The sequence below is a fragment of the Tubulanus polymorphus genome, chromosome 1 (assembly GCF_964204645.1).
Source record: "Tubulanus polymorphus chromosome 1, tnTubPoly1.2, whole genome shotgun sequence".
Taxonomy (NCBI): domain Eukaryota; kingdom Metazoa; phylum Nemertea; class Palaeonemertea; order Tubulaniformes; family Tubulanidae; genus Tubulanus; species Tubulanus polymorphus.
In genome coordinates this window covers 29033828-29059775 of record NC_134025.1, presented here as the reverse complement: position 1 = coordinate 29059775, position 25948 = coordinate 29033828, and the positions used below count along the sequence as shown (strand labels likewise).

Below are 25948 nucleotides of genomic sequence, written 5' to 3'. Positions count from 1 at the left end.
TCCGAGTGATTTCACGGATTTAAGTCAAGAGCGAGCTGGTTATAATGATAAACCTCGCCGCGAAACCGTCAATTTAAATCTCTTCTCAACACGTGACAGCGAATACGGGTTTTTTTCTATGAACGCTGACTAAAAGAAGAACATTGTTTACAAATGAGTACGTACGTATATCCATCCTCCCCCGGCAGGGATTCGAACCTAATGGCATCGAGATTGCCACGGCACGAAGAAACCCTGCCATAATCGACCGTGTGCGCAGATACATGCGCAGTTCAGATGATGTGATTTTTAGCCAATCAGAAATCCCGTTTTATTTTAGCCCGGGTTTTCCCATTTATAGTTCTTCCTTGAAATTTGCCTCAACGATTATACAACGAGCAATCTGATTGGTGCCGCCAGTTTTCGTTCGAAAAGCTGCGCATGTACCTGCGCACCCGGTCTACTGATGCAGGGGTTCGTGCCGTGGCTGAGTGTAGCGATGCTATCAGGTTCGAGTCCCTGCAGAGGGAGGATGACGTATATCAGGCGCGTGCCTAATTAGTATTCAGTTGCCATCTTTATAATAAAAACTGTGTATTGTTGACAAAACTTCTCGTTACCCTAATAATCTCAAGGCAATCTCGCCGATACGTGATATTACTTCAAAATCAAGTATTTACCAGAAACGAACTAATTCCAGAATAATCTTACACCAGCAGTGTCCGGAATAGGGCTAGAAACTTACGTTACACTACTTTTACAAAAAGAACGCGTCTTAAAAGAATTTCGAAAAACCGTTGAATATGGTTACGGTGATAATCCGGAGTCGGTGTTCAAAGATAAATCACTGTTAGTTTATGAAATTGCGGAGTCATTTCTTCCGTATAGATTGCACATAGAGCATCCGTAGCCGTGCCTTTATAAAACTAACCCACGGGATCAACTACTTGGACATTTGATACATTAACTGCGCCCGCGATGCTAATAAACACGTTCGAGATCGTTTCAGTGTGTGATAAGTATCACTTAGTCTTCTTACTCGAAGTCAATTCTACCGATGTTATACTGATGTAGTTGGACTTGATGCATTTTACTCCAGGGAATTCCAGTCCCTTTCCGTCGTTTATTGTAATAAATCTAGTTAATCAAATCATATTTACGCCGTGTCGAAAACGCCAAGAGGCAACAACACATAACCAATAACTACAGGCCACAGTTAACGACAGCGTTCTTTATCGTTGACAGATAAACAACAATTCAACTTTCAAAAACCGATTGATTTCAATTTCGTTTGCTTCCTTTAATGTGACGGAGAGTGATTTGAATAGTTCTATTATCAAACGCAGGCCTAAAAATTGAGAGAATTGAGTTTTTCCGGCGATGTTTTGTACGTGTAGGACGCTGTATAGGTATAAGGTATCGACTTTTACGTCGTCGGTTGTTAAAAGTGTGTACGACATCCTTCCGACACTAATGGAATCGAAAACCTGAGACAGAATTTGAAAGTCACTTAGACATATGTGACATGACACATGTATATACGGGCTCGTTCGTTGAACGTATTTTTAACGAACTCTGAGAATATAAGGCAATGTTCTATCGTATGGAGATTGACTGGGATTAGGGTCTTGGTTACTCAAACCGTAGCTATAGGCCTCTGGATGATATTGGCCTGAACATTGGTCCTCCAACGCGAGCGCGTGCGTACCCTCGTGCTTATTTCTCATAAAGTAAAGATAACAAAGATGAATCAAATAGACAGCTATCTGAATGTCGGTTAGTATGTATATATTAACTACTTGAATTATGATTGTTTTTAGAAGCTGACGCATTTCCGTTGAATCGATTGAGATTCAATTTCAAACGATGCTGGCTGTTTGAACCTCTCCGAGTTAGAGACTTGATTGCGCTCTAGCGCTGTCTGCGCGACAAACAACATCACGTGATGAATCAATCACTGTATACATGGCGATTGTTATTTTCATTAAAAAAAATAATCGTCGACCTTTTCGGACAATTTCGTGCCGTAGTCAAGAAAAAGAGGCACGTGGTACTGCTTTTGTTGGTTGCTATGGCGATAAAAGAATCAGGAACAGTCCGCCTTATGTAATGCGCGTAGTCTTTATTTTGTCAGAATTCTAGCCGAGTTTTGACATTCAGTTAATTCTTGCGGATCGAACCAGCAGCAGCGGCAGTAGCAGCAGCAGCAGGTCAGGTCGGCTCTCCGCGACGAGAGATCTTCATGGGATGTAAGAAGGGAACAGTTACAAGGTAAGACAAAATGATTCTTCAAAACGATTTGTTTTCGCCGGTGGCAGAAAAACAGGCGGTGCTTTTTTTTATACGTAATCACGGAAATTCTAGACCCACTCAGCATCGTTCCACAGGTCACGTATCAGGTATAGAGTGAGTCACTGCCACCACTTCACTCCGTTTGTATTATTGTCCATCTTCATGCAAATATTTCGTAGACATATAAAGAATATCATTCGTGAAATATTCATGAGATTATGACACTTGATGAAGGTCTCCCACTGGAAATATACTTAGGTTACTTATCAGCTCAGCGCGATGGCCTTTTTATTAAAAATGACGTACCATTCAAACACCTTGTGGCGCAGACAGGTGAATTATTGACGAATAATGTTTACGGTTGTCTTAGCTCGTGTGGTCGGCGTAAAATTGCCGAGATGCAGGAGACAATCTTTTAGTATTTGCAGTAATACCAAGCTGAGTCAACATTTTACCACCGGTAGCTTTCATTGTACAGCATTCAACAGCATGCTTCTTTCTGTAGAGTATCACTACGAGCTTCTTACGATTAGACAACTGAAAATTCCAATCCACGCGTATGTCCTGAGTTCATTGAATTACATCTTTCATAACTTACTTATCTAGAATCAAAAGACCCAACGCCTTCATTGAGATTCCGATTGATCTGCATTGCTTTGTGTGTCGAGTTCATTCAAATTAAACATTTAAATTCTCGCCACAGAGGCAGCATTTTCATCAAATCTGCGAATATCCATGTGGTAACAAATCTAATTTCTTGTCACAAGACTCGCAAAAATTTGTTATCGGCGACGCGACTGATGTGAAAATACCATGTCGGCACAATTTCCTGTTAAGTTGCCCCCTAGAGGATGTCTTATAACAAGATTATCAGGCTCATTGAAGGCGGTCTATTTGCTCTTTAGTAATTGCCTCATTGCGCTTGTGTAATAGGTTTAAGCCGATGGAAAACAGGACCGAGAACTGGGTAAAAATCGAATATCGGAAAATCGTGGCCACCACGGGGTTCTCGAGGATTTAACCGAGGTAACGATGTTTAACCAAATGATCAGGAAGTAATGCTGCAATCGAAATTGTTTGGATTTACTAAGCGGGCATTTTATTGACGACGACAGTGCATCGTATCGAACTGTCTTAGATTGACTTCTTTACCGTAGGCTTAGAACTCCGAAGTCGAAAACAGCAACTCACTCGGGAACTCGATAGTCAAGGAAAATGGCGAAGATTAACATCAAATTTCTTTATCGAAATCGAAAATTAACAATTTGAGTATCGAAATATCCACGATGGTAATTCTCTGTTCGAAAGAAAGCCGTGTTTTGCTTTTCCTAATCATCATTACATTGTGTAGGGTCGTATAGAATGTGTTGGATAGAGCTGGCGGCTGTTACTGGTACTTCATCGCGTCACGAATCAATTATTAAACATGACCGCCTCGCATCATAAATGAGGCAGTAAATGCGAGTGCCCTGAGCGGGCTGTTGTCGAGATTTCACACAGAATTTGCCTGGCGTCCGTCAGGATGCTAATAATTATATATACGATTTAGAACATCGACAAACTAATTGGTATATATTGACCGACCAATTAACCAAATTGAGGATAGCAAAGTTGATTGAAAGCAACTGTAACTGATGATATTATGGAAGGCAAGGGCGCTTTAGAAGTATGGCTAACTCCATTAACGAAGATTGTGTCTGGAAACCGTATACAACTGGTACTGACACCTGGTTTTATGGAGATGATATTCCAAATAAAACACTTAGTAACTTGGTCAGGAATTATGAAATAAGTTTGCAATTTTCTCGCGAACTGTATCTGCACAGGGCTCGAATTATGCCATACACCATGACACACGCCAATTACCCTCTTGCTCATCTGCACGGCGAAAAAAAAAATGTTGCAGATCACATCAACACGAGAGAAGAGATGATGTATATTTGAAACTATTTTAAAGAAATTTTGTTTGACTCTGCCTTATTGATAGGTTAAGGATCGTAGAGAATCCAGGATCCAGTTCCACAGCTGTGAGTTAGAGTTAACTCTCAGTTGAAACTAGTTCATTTTCAATGCTTCAACTAGTCAAATCTTTAACTCGGAACTGTGGAACTGGGTCCAGACGGTTAGTCAGCCATCATAGCCCTGGGTTGTTGGGCGACTACTTTCTGGACCAGTCATTACCCAAGCGATGGCCAACCATGCTAACCCTTCTAATGTATGGCTTGTTTATCTATATCACGTGACCACCCGCTTCGTATGTGTGACAGGTGGTTGTAGAATCAATTTTAATAAAATCATCAGATAAATCCCCGACACGTGGTGGTAGGATTAGTTTTGATATGAAATCGTCATCCCTCTGTCTGTAATAACTTATCACAAAATAATCCACATACGCGCTGATTATGTTTATCAAATAAGCGCTTTGTGGTTCCGTTTTTCAAACTAAAATGCACGGTTTTAGATTGTGAAACCCCTAAAGTTGTACAGTGAGTTTTATGAAGCCATGATTTGCGCGTGAAGTAATTAGACTACGACGCATTTGCAAGTCGCTTTACTGAAGGGTTCGCTGCTCGGCAACATTGAAACGACAGATAAAGCAATTTATAAACATATTGTCCCGGTGTAACTAGTCGGTATGGACGCTATGTTGAGAGGTCTATGAATGCTGAAATAAGGCGAGATTGAATTATGACAGAACTTTATTGAATATTATGGCATCAATAGGACTGGAGCTGTTATGAGGTTGTAGCGGTGTTCTATTATCTTGGCCAGATAGAGTCTGAAGGCTAAACATGAAATAATTTCCCACAACGCAATCATTAGATTATAGCCCCGAATTGAAGAGCTTACTAATAGATGAATTATTGTTTTCGATAATCATGTTATCAATTTCTCCCGATCAACGATGAGTCTTTGCTCAGCAGCATAGGCATTGAATGTAGAACAGTTTTCAGTACATCCTGATTTGTTGTACGTATATTGGTTCGCTTCTTATGGATAATCAAGCATCGTAATTCGTATCACGTAGCAGTCGTCCGTGGCTGCTTTCTTGACCTTGCGAGCCTTTTAATGGATGACAAAAGACGGCAAGCGACTTCCTTTTTAAGGAAATTGACTCAAATGCGATGGAAAGATCTACAAAACGCGGTCTGTAGTTGTTGTCGATGGCAAAATTAGTTCAAAAACAAAATACAACGAATCGTAAACTCCTCAAACCACATATTCAGAATCTATTTCTGGTCGAAGTTTTGTTGGTTGGATGAAAATAACTGTTTATGAGCGCTTCGGAATAATCCCTACGATAGACAACACATATATACTGATACGTATATACTGGTCTCGTCTTTTTACTGCGATCGAGACGAGACGTAATGTACGTATACCCCAGGGTACAGTTTAACAGACTGACTACAGACTTTAACCAATGGGAACATTTCGAATTTTACGGTTAATCCCGTTCGTGGCAGTTTGCTACGTACTAGGCCAAGGTTATAGAACTCCGGACTCTTTCGCGAAGGAGGCATAAAAACGTTGTATATATCCTGGTAATAGCATCATGATTTGAGCATAAAATTATTGCCAAGTTGCTCGACATTACCTTGGCTTTTCGTTTTCAATCCGAATAATGCGCGTCTCCGCAGAGAATTCAGAACCCACAGGTCTCATTGGAAGGACGCGAATCAGATGGATTCTAATACCGCAGAGTGCCGACGTCTAATATAACTTAGTTATCGCCGGTGGAATGAACAGATGCCGTGCTTCATCTTCATTAAACACATGTTATTTGTCAACCTGTTGCTCTCTTGGAACGTGGAATCGCTCCCAGGGAGGCTTTTCCAGAACTGAAACGAGAGAATGAATGCGGAAAACGTGCCTACCGATATAACCATTTCAGAGTAGAACACACGAATCCTGAATGAGATATTCCTCTCAATTAAAGACCGACTTGACATAAGAACGAGTCATTTAACAATCAAAGAAAACTGAGGAGTTATCAAATGAGTCTACTTAAGAATTCGGGCATTGAATATTAGATTTATACCCGTGGGTGTAATTAATTAAACATTCATCAGCTGGTAATAAAGAGATGGGAGTCTGTTACTCAGCCTTCGCATGATTCATCTCCATTAAACTCTCTTCGTGAATTTTGATCTCCACCTGTTGCACAATTGCAACCTTCAGCATTATTCTCAAGTCCATCATAAGATCTTTCTCGTCACGCTGACAGAAGCGTGTTATATTTTGCTAAGAAAATAGCCATCATAAATGTGGACAGAAACGCGAGCATTGAATGGAAGTTTTAGTAATGAGATACTAGTATAAGTTTTCAACTTTGAAAAATTTGAAGTTAATCTTGTTTTCTAATGGCATTCGGAAAGCACCATCGTTGGCATGAAGGATTTCTGAATAATTCTGCTGTAATATAATTTACAAATATAGATATTATATTTCTAAACCATTTGTCAGTCAAAAATAATTACAAGTTACAAGTTATACGTTCATCTTTCAAATGGACTTAGTTTGAGCCGGCAGCTAGACTTTGACTGGTGTTCGGTAACTAAGGGTTACTGGGGGTCGACGAACAATCAATCACCATCAAAACAACGAAGGCCAAGGCCATGAAAATAATAAACACGCGATCAGACGATGAAAGAATTGATGAAGACTGATGCGCTTCAAAATTTCTGTAATTTATGTCCCGTGTTCAATTTTCATTTTTAAATTGAAAGGGATAAAGGTCTACGGCTGGTCATTGATTATCTTTTCGGTCGGAGATATTTACAGTGAAACGAACGCGACTGTGGGTGTTGCAATCATAATTCGGTCGATGATTGCAAAATTTTACGGCGATCTGCATCAATTTGACGGCGAGCGAAGAGGCGCAATATCGTACGGCTACGAGAATCAAATTGGTAATATCGAACTAATTTGAAGTAAAACTTCACGGGCCTGTAGCAGAATTATTAGTTTAAAAACGTCTTGTATATATGCGGGTATGTCTATAATGGGCCTGCTTGATTTTGTATGCAGTGTGGCATTGGATCGCTTCGAGTATCACTTCTACTTCTTTATAGAATCCATTAACACAGATTTGTCGGGCAATTGGGAGTTTAGATGCGCACAATACATTGAGCCATATTCATTTTATAGCTATAAGGACAATTATTTCAATTATTGTGGGTCACGTGAGTCGCCTTATTACAATCTGAATTATTCCAGATCGGAAAAAATGAAAATCGAAAAACACTTGACCGGCCTATACTAGCTCGAACTCGTGACTTCTCCAGTGTGGTATGATACCCCATTAGTCAGTGGTCAAGAAGGTGACCACCGGTCAGGTGTTGTATGAGACACCTGTAGGTGTGGTAACCGGTGAGGTGCTGTGACGACTTTTTGACTGGTTACTGCGACACGTTATTCGTTACCTTATGACAATTTGTTCGACTTGCCAGGATTTTTTAAACGCATTTCTTTATTCAAAAGATAAAGATTAATAATGAGAATTATGTCAATATCGACACAGCTTTTTCATATTCTACGTGTGAATCTAAGGTGATATTTTTCAAAGTGTCGATCGTGTTTTAATAGAAAATGTAAAATAGCTCATTTACGGTAATTAATCAACTTTAATCTAGCATTTTACACAGCTCCAGCTGAGTCATTTATCAATTTGATCACTCGTTAATGAAAGGTCTCATCCATGCTTCAAATACACAGCCATAGCCGATGACAGACCATCGATCAAAAATTGAATTTGACGATCAAAGTTTTAATCACTGCTGATCTATCTTACGACTCCACCCGTCGTGAACTACAATCTGGTCACCGTTATAATCTAATCGATGCATTTCTAGGTTAATTGGAGGCACGCGGCAAATCTTTCGTATCTATCCAAATAATTAGAATGAAATAACGTCCCTAGATAACCACGATAGAATATCGATGCATAACATTTGCGTTGTGTACGTGATGCCTGAAAAACACAACAATTTTATATTTACTATGTATATCTGGTAGCATATAGACACGTTGCGTATGTTTGGATTGATTGGTTTTGAAGCCCCAGGTAGATTTTACTATGTCTTAGATTACAGCTGTAACGATTACTAGAAACATGCTTCACTTCAGAGAATACGTCAATATTCTGCGTGCGTCTAAATGAGTAAAAATCATTACAGTTTTTTTTTTTAATACGTAGAAACAGTGACGTGTGACGTATAAATAAAATGGGATCAAAACTGAATATTCAAAAAGTATATCGAATCGATAGTTCAGTAAAATAAATGATCTTTCTTTATCATGAGTGTCGCAATTACAATTTAGAATTAGTTTCTATTCTTTGATGCTACGTATTTTCAGTTCTGTTTTTATCCAAGACACTGCGGTTTTGAAAACTGGTCGTGAATTCTGAATTCTGAATGAGGATTTCTTTTTGAAATCTATTGCCAGTGGAATTCCATGTTGTATACATCGAATGGTCTTCTCATCCGAATTCGTGTTTAAATCAATGAAGGTTCGTATGAATAATATTGAATTTGGATTGAATAACAATTTACTATGAGCTGCTCTGAATGACACAGATGCACTGGATTTAGCAGAATCGATGGCCGTTAGAAGTTTTCATGAATAATTCATAAAACTGCGTTATCATTTAATTATGTATCATGCTATTTGTTACATTCAAGCACGTCCATATTTGAAACCTCAAACCAAGAAAGATTAAAAGATGATTTGGATTCGATGAACCATGATTGATAAGATGATCAATGGGCGAACACATCATAAATGTAGTCAAGCAGTAAAATTGTCTTCTGGAGGGCTGATTATTATAGGGTAATTTTATACTACTCGATTCTTGAGGGTTTTGGCCTCGGACGGTAGTAGGTTCAATGAACGACAGAGCAATGTCTTTAAAAAGTGCCGACTGTTACTTCAAACGAACGTGCGTATTTAAGATTTAGTAGTTTTGTTCGTTTCCGTTCTGTCAATTTTTCTGTCACGACGGCAAAATTCAATCGTAAATGTCTCCTGTGCATTAAACGATAGAAGATGTGTATTTCGACGTTTTATACTTGAAAGACGCGGTTCCGGGTAACGAGCCTGTTTTAGCGAAAATCTATACTTATGCGTAGAAACTGAGCTCTGATGGACGGTGCCTCAGTACTCCAGTCATTTATCAAACATATTGAATAATTGAGACTTACTCTAATAATCCCCGCTAGATAATAGCACGCAGCTCGAATAGATTTATCCGCTTTACTAATACCAAAAGAAATTCTCAATAAAAACACCCAATCCCTGAAGAATCTCGAATGAACCCGTGCGCATGACGGAAAGGTCGTTCAGAGCAGAAGTCACGTGTTTTAAGTGCTATATTCACACAGCTGTCGATGCAAAATCCAAACACCAATATTTCTAGATATATGAAATAGACTTTGATCGATATCATCTTCTATACGAATATATACGAGCTATGTTTTTTTTTGAATATTTCCATTCGAAATGACATATTATCCTCGGATCTCGGCTGCGCCTCAAATAGCCAGTATCAGTAACAGTAAACCCGCGCAAGATTAGCACCACTACATATTTAAAGGTAAGCCTGGAAGGTTAATGTTTTTTGTCATCGCAGTCTACTCGGATGAACTCCGTCTTATATTCTGATATGAGGTCATCGACAAATCGATTTTTGTAGCGATTTACTGACATCTCTCAGGGTCTACTCACTCGCTCGGAATCACAACAAATATCATCTTTCACGAAGAAAACTTTCGTGAGATCTTTGACACAATGAACATTTCTAAACATCACGCCAATGGATTCCGATTTTAAAACGATGGTTCGAATTTCAATGTATCGTTATAAAATTGCATTCGGGTTCGATTTCTTGATTTTTATCTGATTTCAAGCATAGTAGAATTAACACCACCTCCTCGCTATTATTCGGAATAATTCGTTACTTTTCTAGTGCTGTACTGGGCGCTGGGATTTTATAAATTTGCTTCGATCGTGTCACGTGATCATTATTCGCATCGTCGTAGGCCGAAGGTCATGGTCACGGTAGGAAGTACAGACAGAAATTGTATCGATAAGCAATTGAGCGGTAGTGATTTAGTTCTTATCAGTGACTTTCCGGTCTGCTTGTTCGAACATCTTCAAAACAATTTCGATATATACTGAACAGCAGAACTACTGTGCATACCATCCCTCGTCTGGATTCCCTCGTCTGGATCTGAAGTCTACCCAGTACCATTGATCATATAAATTACCGTTTATATCAAGGCCCGTTTTGAACGTTCGCCGTATTAGGCATTATTCAACCTTGATAGATTTTACGATTTTTGGTTGGTTCATTAAAGTGAAATAGAAAGCAATTATTTGTTGGCTAGTTTCCATTCGACAAATCGTTGTAGCCGTTGGGTGGTTCGTTCTTCACAATAAAAGGGTAATTACTCGGCACCGGATCTGGTCACACTTCAAGCGTATCAGGATGTAAGAACGTCTCAGCGTTGCCTCAAGCAAAGCCTTCTGAAAAAATCTAGCGTGAGGATCGTTTAAGCGCATTTTAAGAGCATTTATGACTGTTATATGTGAACCTGAAATTTCGTGTACTTCATGTTCTCTGTATGAAGTAAGATGAGGCAGTTTGGTTTATTTATGGGTGAAAATAACGATAGTTAAGTGCCAAGGGAGGGTGATTCTCGTGCAGTTCTGAGCCAGGATGGTAATTATATCCTAATAACACCCACTAGGGACTGGGAGTCAAGTCTGCAATACTTCGTTGCTAATCTATCGCTATTCGACAATGTTGTCAAGGGACGTCTAGTTTGTGGCTGATTACTGGTGGGCGACAAGGCCACTGATACCTGTGGATATTTATCTCAGTTACCTGTGTCCCACGTGATGCAGATAAAGTGTTTCTAGTCTGGTCCAATCATTATACGTGCGGCGAAAACGTTCGACCTTTTTGGCAAATATTTAACTTAAGTACAGTTTTCACGTCCGTAATGTCCATGATTATCCTTCATTCTGTATGACCGTATAAGGAATGCTTGCAATTATGTAAATGACTCAGTTTCAGTTTCCTCAAATTGATATACGATATGATTTCTTTTAATTCATAACATCAAACCCATGTTTGCCACGCGTGGTTCTAGTTCATGTTTACAAAGGTGACACACGAGGCACGCGAGTATTCAAATCCTATACGTGCTGCTCATGACGACGCCCGTTTTTGCTAAAATACATACTCATCGATATTCAGAATCCATCAGACAAATTAAACGAAAAAATCGATTCACCTTTGAGTGCGAATCTCCAGGGATGAAAACATTATTGACAATTTGAGTCACATTATCGCTAGTGATTACCTCTCAGCAGTTTGTAATATTAATTCCGGCGTCGCTCGTGGGACATCCTTGTGAAATTAAACTGTCAATTTGGTACCGCGTCGAGTTCAACATCAAGTAGAACTAACCAGCGTTGAAATGTTGTAAAACGATCACTAAAAATACCAATAGAATCATCTAGAATTTCGAGAACAACGCTGAGAATTTGTAGCACGTGTAGAAAGTGTAGATATATTGCGCTACAAACCCACAGACACTCGAATGAATTCAATTGAGATTTTCAAACCTTATATTAGAAATCTGAAGACTCGTTTAAGCAAATATATACTAACAGTTTTTTCTGTATGATCATGAAAAGAAAAAGAACTGATTTGCTTTTAGGCTATTGAAGGTGTTTTACGGTGGCTATGGTTACCATGGTTTTGTGTTGTGTTTCATCAGTTGTGAGTCAGCGGTTGTTTGATTAGTAATCTTTCCTGTTTCATGACTGACGGAAGTAAAACAAATGAAACATTCCTAATGACAGAATTGGCTTTCTCGTACGGCAAAAATAATTCAAATGGCTTTTAAGCGATAGATATTTATTTCACTTAAAACTAAAGTGTTTTGTTTCATATCTTCGGATTTATGACGCGACATATTTTCACTAAAAACTGAATACCAGTTCAGTGCCCTTCAGTACAGATTCCTCGTTACGTCATCGCTTGCTTTTTCGTCACACCTGGAGGTTTGCCAAACATAACAGTATTAAGAGATATGGGGATTTGGAAACTTCCGGCAATATGGCGTCGATTGCGAGTTCTTAATCGACTGCAGTCGGGTCGAAAAGATAAATAACTCATTAGCTTTCGCTTTCAAGCTACCATTGATTGGGGTTATGACGATGTGACGCGAGATCACTTTTTTGAAAAGATATTAATCCGACGATCGCGAAGATTAAAAGGAAAATGTAATGTATATGATACGGAGGTTTCGTCTGTTTTGATTAACGGGATTTCTCTACTGTAAACACTTGAGTCCCAAGAGTCGCTGATTAAATACCACCGATCCATTTCTCGTATTCCTACCACGCTCAGTAACATTATACGGAAAGTAGAGCGCCTACAGAAATAACTTATGCACTTCAAGGTTCCCGTCGCTGAGAAAAAACCTTTCAGCGATAGAACAACGGCAAATATGGTATTACCTCCCGTCAGAATGATGCCCATTTGACTTGAAGGTCGTTACGAAGTTAACTAGGATCCATAGCAAAAAGACGTAGGAAATCTGTAAAATCTATTTTTCGCACAAATGCAACAAGAATCATCGATCTGAGTGTTTAATCTCTTAACCAATTATTCTCTTAAATTATCGTAAATTATGCCTGAAATATTGGCCAGTTATTATACGAAATTATATATAGATTTCTCCATAATTGGTGTACGTGATTAGAATTCAGTTTCTGACTTTGCGCAGATTCGTGCGAAACGTTATCGGAATTTGCAGCTGACGGTGGTTTTTCGGTAAAACACGAGCAGTAAATGATATCAACTTAGATCGAAAAATTCCGTCATTAAGTGTCAGAAAAACGGCGCTAAGTGGCAGAAATTAATAATTGATTAGACACATATATCTCAATCACGGCACCTCAGAAATGGCCGACAATTCTTATCGTTTTGATCTTGTTCTGACTTAATTCTGCTTAGATTACGATATGATATTCTAGATTTCAGAAATTACCGGATCAAACCCCAGGGAATCGAGGTCATCACACGAAATGATCTGAACGAAAAGATGTCGATTAATTTTTTTTCTAAAAAAAAGCCGGCGCATCCATGCGATCATTATAGACAAACCGTATTACTGGGAATACGATGTCAAGGTTTCGTTTCGCCTGTGGCATCTCTCATCGTCTCTTGAGAATTTTGGATAAGACGTATATATGTGTGTTCGTATATAGAAAAATGACGGCGATGATTCGATAACATTTCATGTCGCCTTCGTGCGGGAAATAATGAAATTCGTCGCACACATAAAAAATCCACCATATTGTCTGATTTACCTAAGGTCAACAGTTCCCGACATCAAAGGCGCGGTCTTTTTGGAAGAAAAATAACATAACGGTTTTTAAGTTCGTAAGGAGCATTGATTGTTACTGAGAACATGGAGTCATGATTACTGACCTGAAAATAACCATATTGAGCAATGACCTTGATCCTTCTTTGTTGGCAGATATTTACAGTTAGAAATGTCTAACTCGTTTTATAAAACAAGAGCTTATCTTCCTCGAGAATGCGTTGGTAAATCTCAATTTGCAATCACTTGGTAGTGATTACATTAGAAATGCAATCATACGAGTCCACGAAACACAGGAATTTCCATCGTGCATCTCTCACGAACAGGTGCCCCTTGCCATGGAACGACGATTCAAAATTGTTCTAATAAAAATGGCTTTCATCATAAATCGTCGCCATCACGTGCTGTTTGAATCTCAATTTCAGGAGTAATCTAAGTTATTAGAATTGAACTAATTTTGTAGAGCTGGGTAACAATGTCCTTGTTAATCAAATCGGTTATTGACATATTGTCCGTACGGCACAGTGTCTCTGGTTTCTAGATCAAATTGCAATATGTTTTATGCGTTATTAACAAGGCGAGGTTCATTACAAAAACAATTTCCACTTAATAAAAGTGATATAGAGCAACTGGTAGAATTAATAAGCTGAGGCAAAACGAACATAACTTTCTATTATTTATGGTTTAGATACGAGAACTTTATTCTTTAACTCCTTCGACAAGACGAACTCGGCGGAATATTGCAAAAAGAACGAGGGCGGGCAGAACTGCGTGAATGTAAGAAGCCATAATTGATTTTAGAAGCTTAATTTGTAAGATTTTCGTTCACAATCTGTGTTCCCGTTTGAGAGTGTCACCTTAGGGTTCTAATCTACGATTATTCCAAGGCGTCTTCATCAGTGGTAATTTTGATTCATTGAATGTGACGTTGAGTCCACTGCGGATTTCATTGGTTTTCAATTGTATTGCAGGAACTGTATATGTTGTAAGCCTCTTGTACATTATAAAATCATTTAACGCGTCTAGCTTGTGACAACATCCACCTGGTACTAATGAAACTACAGAATTGTCGGTAATGGCTATATCATAACAGTAAGAGAAGAGTGTGTTAGTGGAACTGTGTGACTCATGCCCCATTATTACTGGGACGTTGCTTCATAACGGGCGGACAGGTAAATAGTGCAGTAGCTATAGAGATGTGATGATAATTTTTATACATCACCGGCGACTGTTTTGCATGGAATGCACGTGATTTCATCTAAGGACGTGGAATATCTCTCAGTTTATAACCAGAACACTGCTTATAGTCTGATTATTATCATACGGATCCTAGGAGCTCGTGTTGCTGATGTATTCAGATATAAGGTAAAATAAATCTGTTCTTTTTTTATCAAAACTATTAAGTTTCAAAAACTATACTTCTGGATTTCGAAATTTGAATGTTTTTTCCTATCGTGTAAACTGGAACAACTGCTCGACGCTTTGCCAGACCGTTTAATTATCCGGATGTGATGTCTGGAAGACTCGTAATGGAAAGTATTGAACGGAAAAGAAATGCATTGCTTTTACGTGGCTGTTGTTTTACCGAGGATTCTTCCATGTTTCAGGCGCGTGGCTCATTAAACATTTTTTCTCTTTACAATTAATTGCGGACTCCTCTCGATTACATACGTACATGTTCACATACCACAGCTCAAAATTGATTCCTATACTTGCTCATGAGAACTTACCGCGTTCCTTTTTCCGTAAAATCTGATACGAGTTGATAAATAAATACGATATCGCACTAAAACGATCCGATATTCGACCGAATATGAACCTCCTTAACTTCATAGTGAACGGATCTCTAATCGCATTTCATCAGTTGGGAATGCTCCAGTACCATTACACTATTTTGGATTTTTTTTTGTCCTCAGTTTCACGATATCTACACTGTAGAACGTTCTCCAATAATGACGTATTGTTAGACTGAAATTGTCATAGAGGGCCTACGTACTTATATGTATTGGTTTTATGTTCGATCAGTTTTTTAGAATGGACCGTTATATGTCAGACATGGCATTAGGAAAGAACGCTTGTCTTGTGTCAGTTAATTCACGTGGTGAAAGAACTGATTAAATGTGGATTTATACGAGATTCTGGCGGCGACAGTGGACGCCGTTTATATCAGATATCGTTCGATATACGGACTTATGTTCGGAGATTTTCTCGTCAAAGATAGTGTGGCCTACGCGGACTTTTCAAGGTTGATTTCAGGGGTAGATCCAGGGATCAATTCTTGACTACCTAGCCAGATGAAAAGGGTTATTTCTTCAAAAAAGGCTCCTTATGAATCAATAACCGATTAGGCAATGTGCAACTTGCAGAGCGCCCTATTCATTCAGGTTCCCGGTGAAATAATTTTTTAGGCGAGAATTGCACGACCCTAGCTACCACCCAAAAAAATAATCTCAGAGATTTTTACTGAGGAAATTTTGCCTCATAAAACATTTTCAAAGTTGTCAATGTTTGAATTTTTTCTCTGCCTTTCTTCAAGATTGGGCATTTCAGATTTGTGTGTGTGTCTCGTGTGAGGTACCCTGCATTCACACCTGGATTTAGACCCTTAAAAAGTTGCTATCATTATTAAACATTTATAAGGCGGTTGCTATGTACAAACGGTGCTCACAGCCGACACAGACCAATCTGTCGTGTTGTTTCCAAATCAGATCACGAACTTTTCCAGCCATCTCTATCTAACGTAAATAGATTCCACTTCCGGGATCAATTATCATGCGGAAATATGTGAACCCAAATCTCTGTACGCGAATGATGGCAAACGGTATAAATGGCAACTTTCAGCCAGAACGGCGATTATTTAGTTGTCCAACGCGACACATCGTAATCTCCTGTCTATGGCATGCCAGGAATTCTTATTAAACGCTCAAATTCGTTGATTAGGTATGTTTTTAGAGGGAACAGCGCGGAAAGTCTTTCGAAAAGCAACTGTTTATAGCTCATTCAGTTCGCAGATCTATCCCACTGTTACTGGCCGTTATTTGTCGAATTCGTTATATGTAAATCAGGAACTTAAATGTGTCTCTACGTTAGAATAATTTGCCATAATTACCGATGTCTTTGCTGGAAGGGGCTGTATTACTTACCAAATTGACAAAATTACCCGACATTTAGATGTGCCTTCACTTTGATGTGCGACATGTTAATGGCATGAATAATCGGCTGATAAACCTGTATCCCTCTAGAATTGACAAAAACACAGTAGCAAAAATACTATTAGCTCTGATTTATAACCATCATAATGGGAAAGGCATTTGATAATCTATCTTTGTGTTTAGCTTTGCCTCCAGCGAGGTATGCAGTTTTCATTTGGGATTGTCTTAACAACACTATCACGTCGAAGGGGTTTTTTCCTGCGAGTCTATCGCGAGGGAAGAATAAAAAAGAAAGAGCCAACATGAAAGAGTTGTAGATGAGATAATTGATATTCTCTATATTTGGTCATCATTTCGTGTATACAATCTGATAATATTATATGAATGTTATCACCTTCTTTATTAGAACTATAAACGTCGCAGGGATGCGTAGTTTATTGCGTCGATGTTCTTAACTTTATTGCGTCAATTTCTAGCAGCACGCGAGGAGATAAAATTCAGTCATCCACGATTACCTTCACGGGAGTACCCGATAAACCACTCTATTCGCGATGAAGATGTTGTTAAATAAGGAAATACTACTAGACACTATAGCGCTACCGATAATGCCGCAAATCTCCCTCGGCAAACTGTGGTTTCTGTATTGTCAACGCATATATTCGTCAAATTTGTTTTCATTTATTGAATTAAGGCTACAATTATAACTAACTACTGTTACATCCGATGTGCTATGTAAGTTGATTGCTTCGAAATGCATAAATATTTCAACTGTTATTTGCCCAGGAGAACTGAAGCATTGGCGTTCACGCTACAGTAAAAAGAATCGACACGTTGAACCCCGGCGGCATCTCTTAGATTATTGTCAGGAGATAAATTGGTATAGTGAATGATCAAATCACGCCTCACTTGTCAGATTGTGTTTTACGGCATTTTCAGTAGACGCAGTATTCGTGTTAACGCTGCTCGATCAGTGTGGATGGTTGGTCACAGTAGATTTCTAGTTCGTTGATCGCTGGCCCGACCATGCAATCTGGAAACGACTGTTTTATGCTTTTAACCGTTCGTAGCTCGCGAGAAGAAATTGGTTAGCTAAAAGAACAGTTTTTACCGTAAAAGAAAAACTGAACAAGCGTTAGACACTGATCGAGTGTATGTACGTAGATGCACCTATGAATATTGTAAGGAGTCCCGTTAGGCTAATCATGACAGTTTTTTTAATCTCTCATTCTTTCTCTTCTTGCTGCATCTCGTGCGCATACAAAAACACTGGCAACGCGACCGCATTGAACGAATTCATTTTGTGAAAATGTTCGACGCTTATTTACTTGCTTGTTAATCATTAGCCCGATTTCACGGAACATGTAATCAAGGCGTATGAAAAAAATAAAAGCTGAAAGCAGCCCGCGGGTAGTACGCCTACATTATTGTCTTCGAGATTTCCTTTGATTTCAGCTTTTAAAGCAAATAACGCTAAACGCATTAATTACAGATCTGTTGGATCACTTGCGAGAACTATTTTTCGGAATTTGAAGCCTGGTAAGGTATTTAAAGGTTTCCGGATACCGTTACTGGTAAAAGGTCAAATTAATGATAGATCGTGTTCATGCGGAGAATAACCAATTACTTTTGACGGTGTATTTTAAGGAGCTTTAGTGTCCTACTCAACTTATAAATCGCGTTCGTCGTAAACATGCGACAAGTCGTCGAGGCAAAGAGTGTTTACAGCGCCAGTGACACTGCGTATTTCACACGTTGCATCGTTCAGTCTGTGAATCACGTACGCAGACTACACAATCCACCTGATATTTACGGAAATACGTAGCTCTAAACAACTGGAATTGATTTGTATGTTGTATACAGCGGAGCCGAAGATGTGAAAATAACTGGAATCATTTCTTTACTATAGACACGATATGAATATGACTGGTTTTTGATCGACCGACTTCGTAACAGTTCGGTCTTGTCGGATGATGGAGTTGTAGGCGGATTTATCTATTAAAGATCGTCGCGTTCAAACTCCCGAGACAAGCAACAGTTTGACACGGAGCGCATCAGATTTTTCCACGACTCTTACGAACGATCTATCTTCCAGCGATAGATAGATGTTCATTCGATGCCGAATAGATATCGGCGAAACGGAAAAAAATCAAGTGGATGTAAAACAGTTAGCGCATGTATCTGACATCTGGAAAAGTTGTCTAGTAGATGCGCGTTCAAAGATTCTTGTTTCTTGTGCAGGAAATGCTCGGCGGATATTTTGAGACTGCGCTGAGGTGCAAACACTGAAACAATTCTTATCGTCGTAAAAACCGACATTTTCAACCGTTGATCGTTAACGTCATTTTTATCATTCATTTTAGGAATACATTGATTGGTGACGATACTCTATCGTGTTATACTGGTTGATATGTATGAGACCCAACGTGGATTCTCTAGTTACCTAGGATACAGACAAAAAACCGGAAGATACCTCGCTAACTAAAGGTACGTAGTGTACAATGTAACAAATCTATATAATATTCACGGTATTTGTTCTGGAACCAGTTCCATAGTTCTGAATTGTGGGATTTGACTCCGTGATTAAACATTGAAAAAATGAACTAATTCTACTGAAAGTTGACTCTAAACCGATTTCGTTTTAGAGTCTACTCTTTAACTCACAAAAGGGGAACTGGATTCGGATTCATCCCTCTCTCGCCTATGATCGACGGTAAAATCCTCGCTGTGTCTGATAAATCATACGGTGTCTGTTTTATTTGATTAAATCAATGGGTAAAACACTTTCGGTAGGAATTCGATCTTCACAAATATTTATTCGCTCGATTGAACTAACACTGTTCGTATAACAGATTGTTCAGTGGTGGATAAAATAACAGCAGTTCAATTCATGTCACTCGCAATACAGCCACAAATTACTTGTCTTTTATTTGACAAAATTTCAGACAAATCGTATGAGACACGATTGATGCTTGTACGAAAACACAAATAAAATATACTAATCTATTGGGGATATTTCATTTCGCGTTGTTTTGACATCATACATATCGAAGAAAAACTCATTGTTTATTCATATTTCAAATTTCATTTTCAACGTTAGTCTCAAGTAAAATGTTTCGGACGACTGTTTCGAGACTTTCGCCTATATGCGATAGGCCTAATTCTCATCCGACTAGATCCCTCCTCTTCCAGTTCACATGGTTTCACGCAACAAAAGTTAATCCAGCATTTACATCGACCCCAAACCACTTACTATACACGTGTTATAGGTATTTGAGTAGGAATTTGAAGTATTTTAAGATACGTAAATACAGACATAGGCTACAACATGTTAAGTGTGCCAGTAACACATGTTTGAAGAGCCCTTTGTCAAAACTATTTGAGAATTTATCGACAATAACTCATGTCAGAGAGAAATTTTCAAAAAGGAAATGTAGAGCCATCGATAATACCTGATGAAACAGCCGAACATGTACATCCAGGGATGAAACGATACCTCAAAGACTGTGTTTTAGGATTAGGGCTAGGGTCGTTAACTTAGGTCACTTATCATCCCTGTATATATCATCAACCTATATATATATATATATATATATATATATATATATATATATATATATATATATATATATATATATATATACCGTGTGTATTCCGCAGGCGGAAGTGACGTATACATTACTTAGCGGATTATATATGTACAGGAAGTAAGACGTGGTAATCGTATTAAAATAGCTCTGCCTTTGAAGAGTTCTCTTTCCGGGAACGTGAAAGACAGTCACGCGGCGTTCCAGCATATATCTTATGTCTCATTTCTATGTCTAACTTTTCATCCATTTCACGCAGATATAAGAGACGCGAGTCATGTTCGAACACCTCGTTTGAAATCGTATATGGTTAGATTAATATCACTGCAGTAGATTTCAGTCGTGTTGGTATGATCATCACACGTTAGCAGCACGTGCTGGAGCTGTTGCCTTTGGCGTAGCATCGATTTATTGACCGACAGCGATGATTATTGATTTAAAACAATATTTTAGCTTGATTTTGTTGTATAGATTTTCTATAATACGCGAGCGTTGATTTATCGATCTCTTTCTGTCATTCATTCAATTCACTGCTTTACTGCCGAGTTTTACAATTCATTTCGCAAAAGGAAAATTGGACCAGACTGTACTGAATATATTGGTATATTTTATTAGTGTAGAGAGAATCCCACAATTATAACGAAAAAGTCCGAAAATGAAACTTCGAGATAGTAGTTTATTTCAACGTTTCGACTTTATCCTAATAGTCATCTTCAGAAAAAGGTCGAAACGTTGAAATAAACTACTATCTCGAAGTTTCATTTTCGGACTTTTTCGTTATAATTGTGGGATTCTCTCTACATCGCGTCAACACGGATATAGTGTTCTATCAATCGTGATATTTTATAAGTAATGTATATGAACCCTCTATGTGTTAAAAGATGTGGGCAATAAGAACATAACTCTATACAGTACAAAGAGTGTTATTTTACCGGATTTCTGTCGGTGGTGACATAAACCTTTCCAGTCATCTCAACTGTCAAGCTGTCGGCCGCGAGAACCGAGTCTCTTCAATCATTATTAGCTCCAATGTTGAGAAATATACTTATCTGAATTATGTGGAAATTGGTTATCGGAGAATTCTTATTGCGAGCGCAAATTAATCCTTTCTCGGCATATGTGCTCTTTAATTAAGTATGTAAACCGTGATGTTACGGTAATTAGCGCGTCTGGAAATGTTCTCTCGAACGTCTCGTCTGGGTTCTGACAATTATACAGGGCGAGACCGTCGATTTAGAAAAAGGCTTATATTCACTTCTTCTATTTGACTATCCATTCCATTACTTCATCTTACATCATTCCAGTGCATCATCTTTCGACACGTCAGAATTTTCAGACAGAAGCCGAATAACTGCAAGGGGTGCGGCGTTGCCTCTCTGACAGTCGACGTATATCAGACCTTATCGTACAACGGTAGTCATTTTGAGATTAGTTAGTTATACCTGCTCGGTGGTTAGTTCTAGTATCAACATTTGCTTTTAAATTACGACCGCGATGCACAAAGACGTTTTAACATAAGTGCTTTCTGGTGAATACGATATACTGCGATTAACCGGACTTCATACTCGTGATAAGTGAACTACGATGTCACCAAACCGATTTAACAGCAAGCAATTAGGTAAATGGATGGATACGTAGCATTCTATGGCAGTGTTAATCACGTAACTTACCTCTCTCTCTTTCTATACGTGACATATTACTCGGTTTATGTCATGTTCGTTTCATACAAACCACAAGTTCGCCTAGTCTTTTCGTCAGTGAAATTGAACCAAAAATACAGCAATTGATGCATACAGAATAGTTGCCGGAATATACTCAAATGCTCCTCGATAAAGCGGTTAGGAATATTTCTTTAAAAGAAACGTGGTTTATTCATTATGAATGAATTCATTACTAATCGACGATGGCTGCAAGTAACCGACAATTATACGACATAACCAGGTGTTCCCCTCGTAGAACTTTCCATTAGATATTTTATCTAATCTTCAATGCACCTATAATTCACGCTTCCCTGGATATTTTGATATATCTCGCCACGAACGTAATAGATCAATATTGCGATGACTATTATAAACATATATCAATCATTAGGGCGTGGTCAATTCGACTGATATTTTCGTTCGGATATTTGGAAATTAGTGACTTTGTTCGGACCACCATTCATCTCAATTTCGGGCACTTTTCTGACGCATACCCATATTGCTCATTTATCATGATGAAATACAGAGCGCAGGCATCTGTCTGTATTATTTGAAACGGCGTCATCCAGAAAGAGAATAGGTGATCAACATCAGCCGACCATGTAACCAATTGCGGTAATCATTCGTATCATTAGCAACTGTTCATTCTAATGCCGACGGCTCCGTGACCTTGGGTACAATTGGCAGCCAAGTACTGGTAAATCACGGATTTACACTGTATCGATTTTATTACTGATCAGCATACTCTCAGTAACTGTATCAATCGCCGAAGATGAAGAACTTGCCTTCAATCTATAAAGTATCATATCAGGCCTTAGCCAAACCGGAGGTCTCTTTCTAAGAAATGTTAACCCCAGACTTACTAGTTCGTTGAACAGAGAGCTGTAATCAGTTTGTCAAAAAGATCTGCAGCTCCTGTCGCCCGAGTATTCACAGCACGTCTGAGACAGAGATTTCTGCACACAGTTAATTACTGATAATTACACACGTGAATTCTTATGAGCGGCTTGTGTGCAATTTGAAAAGTTTTACGTAGATTTTTAATGCGTTTTAAAGAGAAAATATTTTTGTTCAAATGAATTTCATCCGAACGACTCTTTCAGATCTTTTACGATCGAATTGATCGTGCGTTAATGTTAATGGCGAATTGGTTTGACTTCTCACATTACCGCGAATGAAACAGAATTCGTCAGTTATTCAGCGACGACATGTTCAGGGTTTCATTTTTGAAAAAAAACATTTTGATTTCCTGCAGAATATCAAGTTCGAGAGGATTGCGAGTTGCGGAAAGAATTTTTTAGATTGATATCTTTCGAGTGCTCGCTGTCTTTGCCATGAGATATTGATAGATGAAAACATTCCCCGTAGAGTGATTGTCCACCGGTTCGCACGAAAGATCGAGATTTTTTGTTGCAGTTAGGAAGGTAAATCCGTTAATGTTGTCGCCGGAATGACAGCGCCTTTATACAGAAATACTTGCTTATGAAGAGACAGACTAGGTGCAAAAATATTATTGGAAATGTAGCGGTCAATATCACGATGATTTGCGAAGGAAATTGGTTATCACGACCGATGTCGACCAATAACAAAACGAACGTGAACGCGGTATCAAAATGGACATCAGATGAAGCGAAAACAAAGTAGCGAATATGAGAGAAGGGCGTCGGATTTCCACCATCAACCTTTGCGTTGTGATTATCGTAATTGACAGACGGTGTCTAGCTTGTCATTAACCGGCAACAAATTGTCCAAATCAGTAGATTTGTGGACGGATTAAACATGGTGGTTGAATGTACTCGCGAGGTCGACTCGAGATCTGCGTGATCTGAATAGATACATATAAAACATTAACGCCGCTAATATTATATATGACAATAAAAGGATTGTGGTTTATGTAATTTTGCCTGATTAGATTCTGCCTGTTTTTATTAAGTCAGTGTATAAGACGCTGTAAACACGTTTAACCTACGTCACACCACAGCTCGTCATATTGGACGTCAATTGACAGTTAGTTAACTGTATTTTCGTTTAATCAACCACTTATGCTTTTGACGGCCAATATGGCGACTATATATATATATATATATATATATATATATATATATATATATATATATATATATATATATATATATATATATATATATATATATATATATATATATATATATATATATATATATATATATATATATATATATATATATATATATATATATATGTATATATACATATGTATATATATATATATATATATATATATATATATATATATATATATATATATATATATATATATATATATATATATATACGTAAGCATCTTCATGTTTCGTAGCTTCGACTTACAATTCTATCACGACAAGTCCATCATTTATCATTTATTAGTGTTAACCCGATCTGTCTTGTTATCTCATTTAACTAAGACTTTCGGCGGTAATATCCTTACAGATCAATGTACTCGGTCCTTTATCCGGCAAAAATATAAGACAGATACATGTATGACTATGAGGTATATATTGTATCGCTTATCTCGCTCTATTCGAGATAATCTGAATATTATTTTTTCTCGCATGTATTCATATTAATCTGCTTTGCAGATGAACATACATATATAGATATATAGAAATAGCTAAATTTCCTGTCTAATGCGTCGCCCTGAGGTGCGTTTTAGTTTCATCCAGGGTGAAAATGTCGCTGCTTGTTTTCTGACGGTGTTATTTCGCTTGCCGTTGGACACCATTACAATATTGAAGGAAGCAGTATGATATTAATCACAGACTTAATATTCGGCGCTTTGAAGTTGTTAGAAGATTCAAACGATATGTTATAACGATTTTGCTTTGTTCCCTGCACGCCGTTATATAATAGAGTTTCATATTCGTATTTTGTAGGTAAACGATGGAAATGGTGATGACTGATACAGATAAGTACCGATTTTCGGACATTGAACCTGACACGGGCGAAACGGAATCGAACAGTGATTATAGCGAATATGAGTCAAGTAATCGGTTCCGTAAACGCAGTCTTATTTTAGGATTTATTCAGGTATTCTGCGGTATCGCTGTTATCGTCATAGACTCGATACAACACGCCGATGTTGAAATGAGGTTCTGGTATTACCACGCCTTTTGGCTTTCGGTGATCTGCTTTGCGTCCGCTACCTTATCAGTTCTCGCGGGATCTCGTCAACAGGTGTGTACGTGCGTGACCTGTATGATAGCGTGCACCCTGGCAGCACTAGCCGGGCAAACTTCAGCCATATTTGTTATCTATCACCTGCTGAACGCTATTAGATGGTTTTACTCGGGAGAACCGGCTTTATCGCTGCCACATTTGCACAAATTTAACGATCAACATTTAACCGACATAATCCTCCTGACTTCGCGACTGTTTGTTACCTTGCTTCATACGACGTCGTCTCTATTCGAGGCGTCGTTTTGTTGTCGGATGGTCTGTTGTTCGGTGCTCAAAAGACGGCGACGACGCAAGAAGACGCGACGCACAAAAGACGGTTACCTAGCAGCGTCCAATCACCACGAACCAACAATGACGTACATGTGATAATTAGCATATTTAGACAAATTAATAAATTCAATTCAAGCCAATGTTGTTGTACAATCGTCTCTTTTTTTGCCTTTCGCTTTGTAAACAGAGCGCAGGGATACAAGCAAGAATATGTGCAATATTATATACTAGTATTGTGTGTTGTTATTTGATAAATGCATGCTTTGTAATACAAAAATGAATATTCGATTTTCGATCATACAATATGTGATTCCAGCTGTTTAATGGTTGTTTTGGGCTTTGCGCTTTTCATATTTTATTGCATCATT

At 38.4% G+C, this 25948-nt stretch overlaps 1 protein-coding gene across 3 annotated transcripts; it reads left to right on the top strand.

Annotated features, from left to right (window-relative positions):
• Positions 1-9825: 9825 nt before the first annotated feature.
• On the top strand, positions 9826-25905 carry LOC141915165 (uncharacterized). 3 transcript variants are annotated; one of them, XM_074806589.1, is made up of 3 exons: positions 9826-9868; positions 19189-19312; positions 25007-25905. In XM_074806589.1, the coding sequence occupies exon 3, from the start codon at positions 25014-25016 to the stop codon at positions 25674-25676; it is 663 nt and encodes a 220-aa protein (XP_074662690.1). In that variant the 5' UTR covers positions 9826-9868; positions 19189-19312; positions 25007-25013; the 3' UTR covers positions 25677-25905. The 3 variants fall into 3 exon arrangements, with proteins under 3 accessions (XP_074662690.1, XP_074662688.1, XP_074662689.1); XM_074806587.1 differs by lacking the exon at positions 9826-9868 and adding an exon at positions 14847-15041; XM_074806588.1 differs by lacking the exon at positions 9826-9868 and adding an exon at positions 19066-19101.
• The last annotated feature ends 43 nt before the right edge of the window (positions 25906-25948 follow it).

Bases quoted from the DNA above. Each gene is read 5' to 3' on its own strand.
- LOC141915165 (XM_074806589.1), top strand. From the start codon at position 25,014: ATGGAAATGGTGATGACTGATACAGATAAGTACCGATTTTCGGACATT.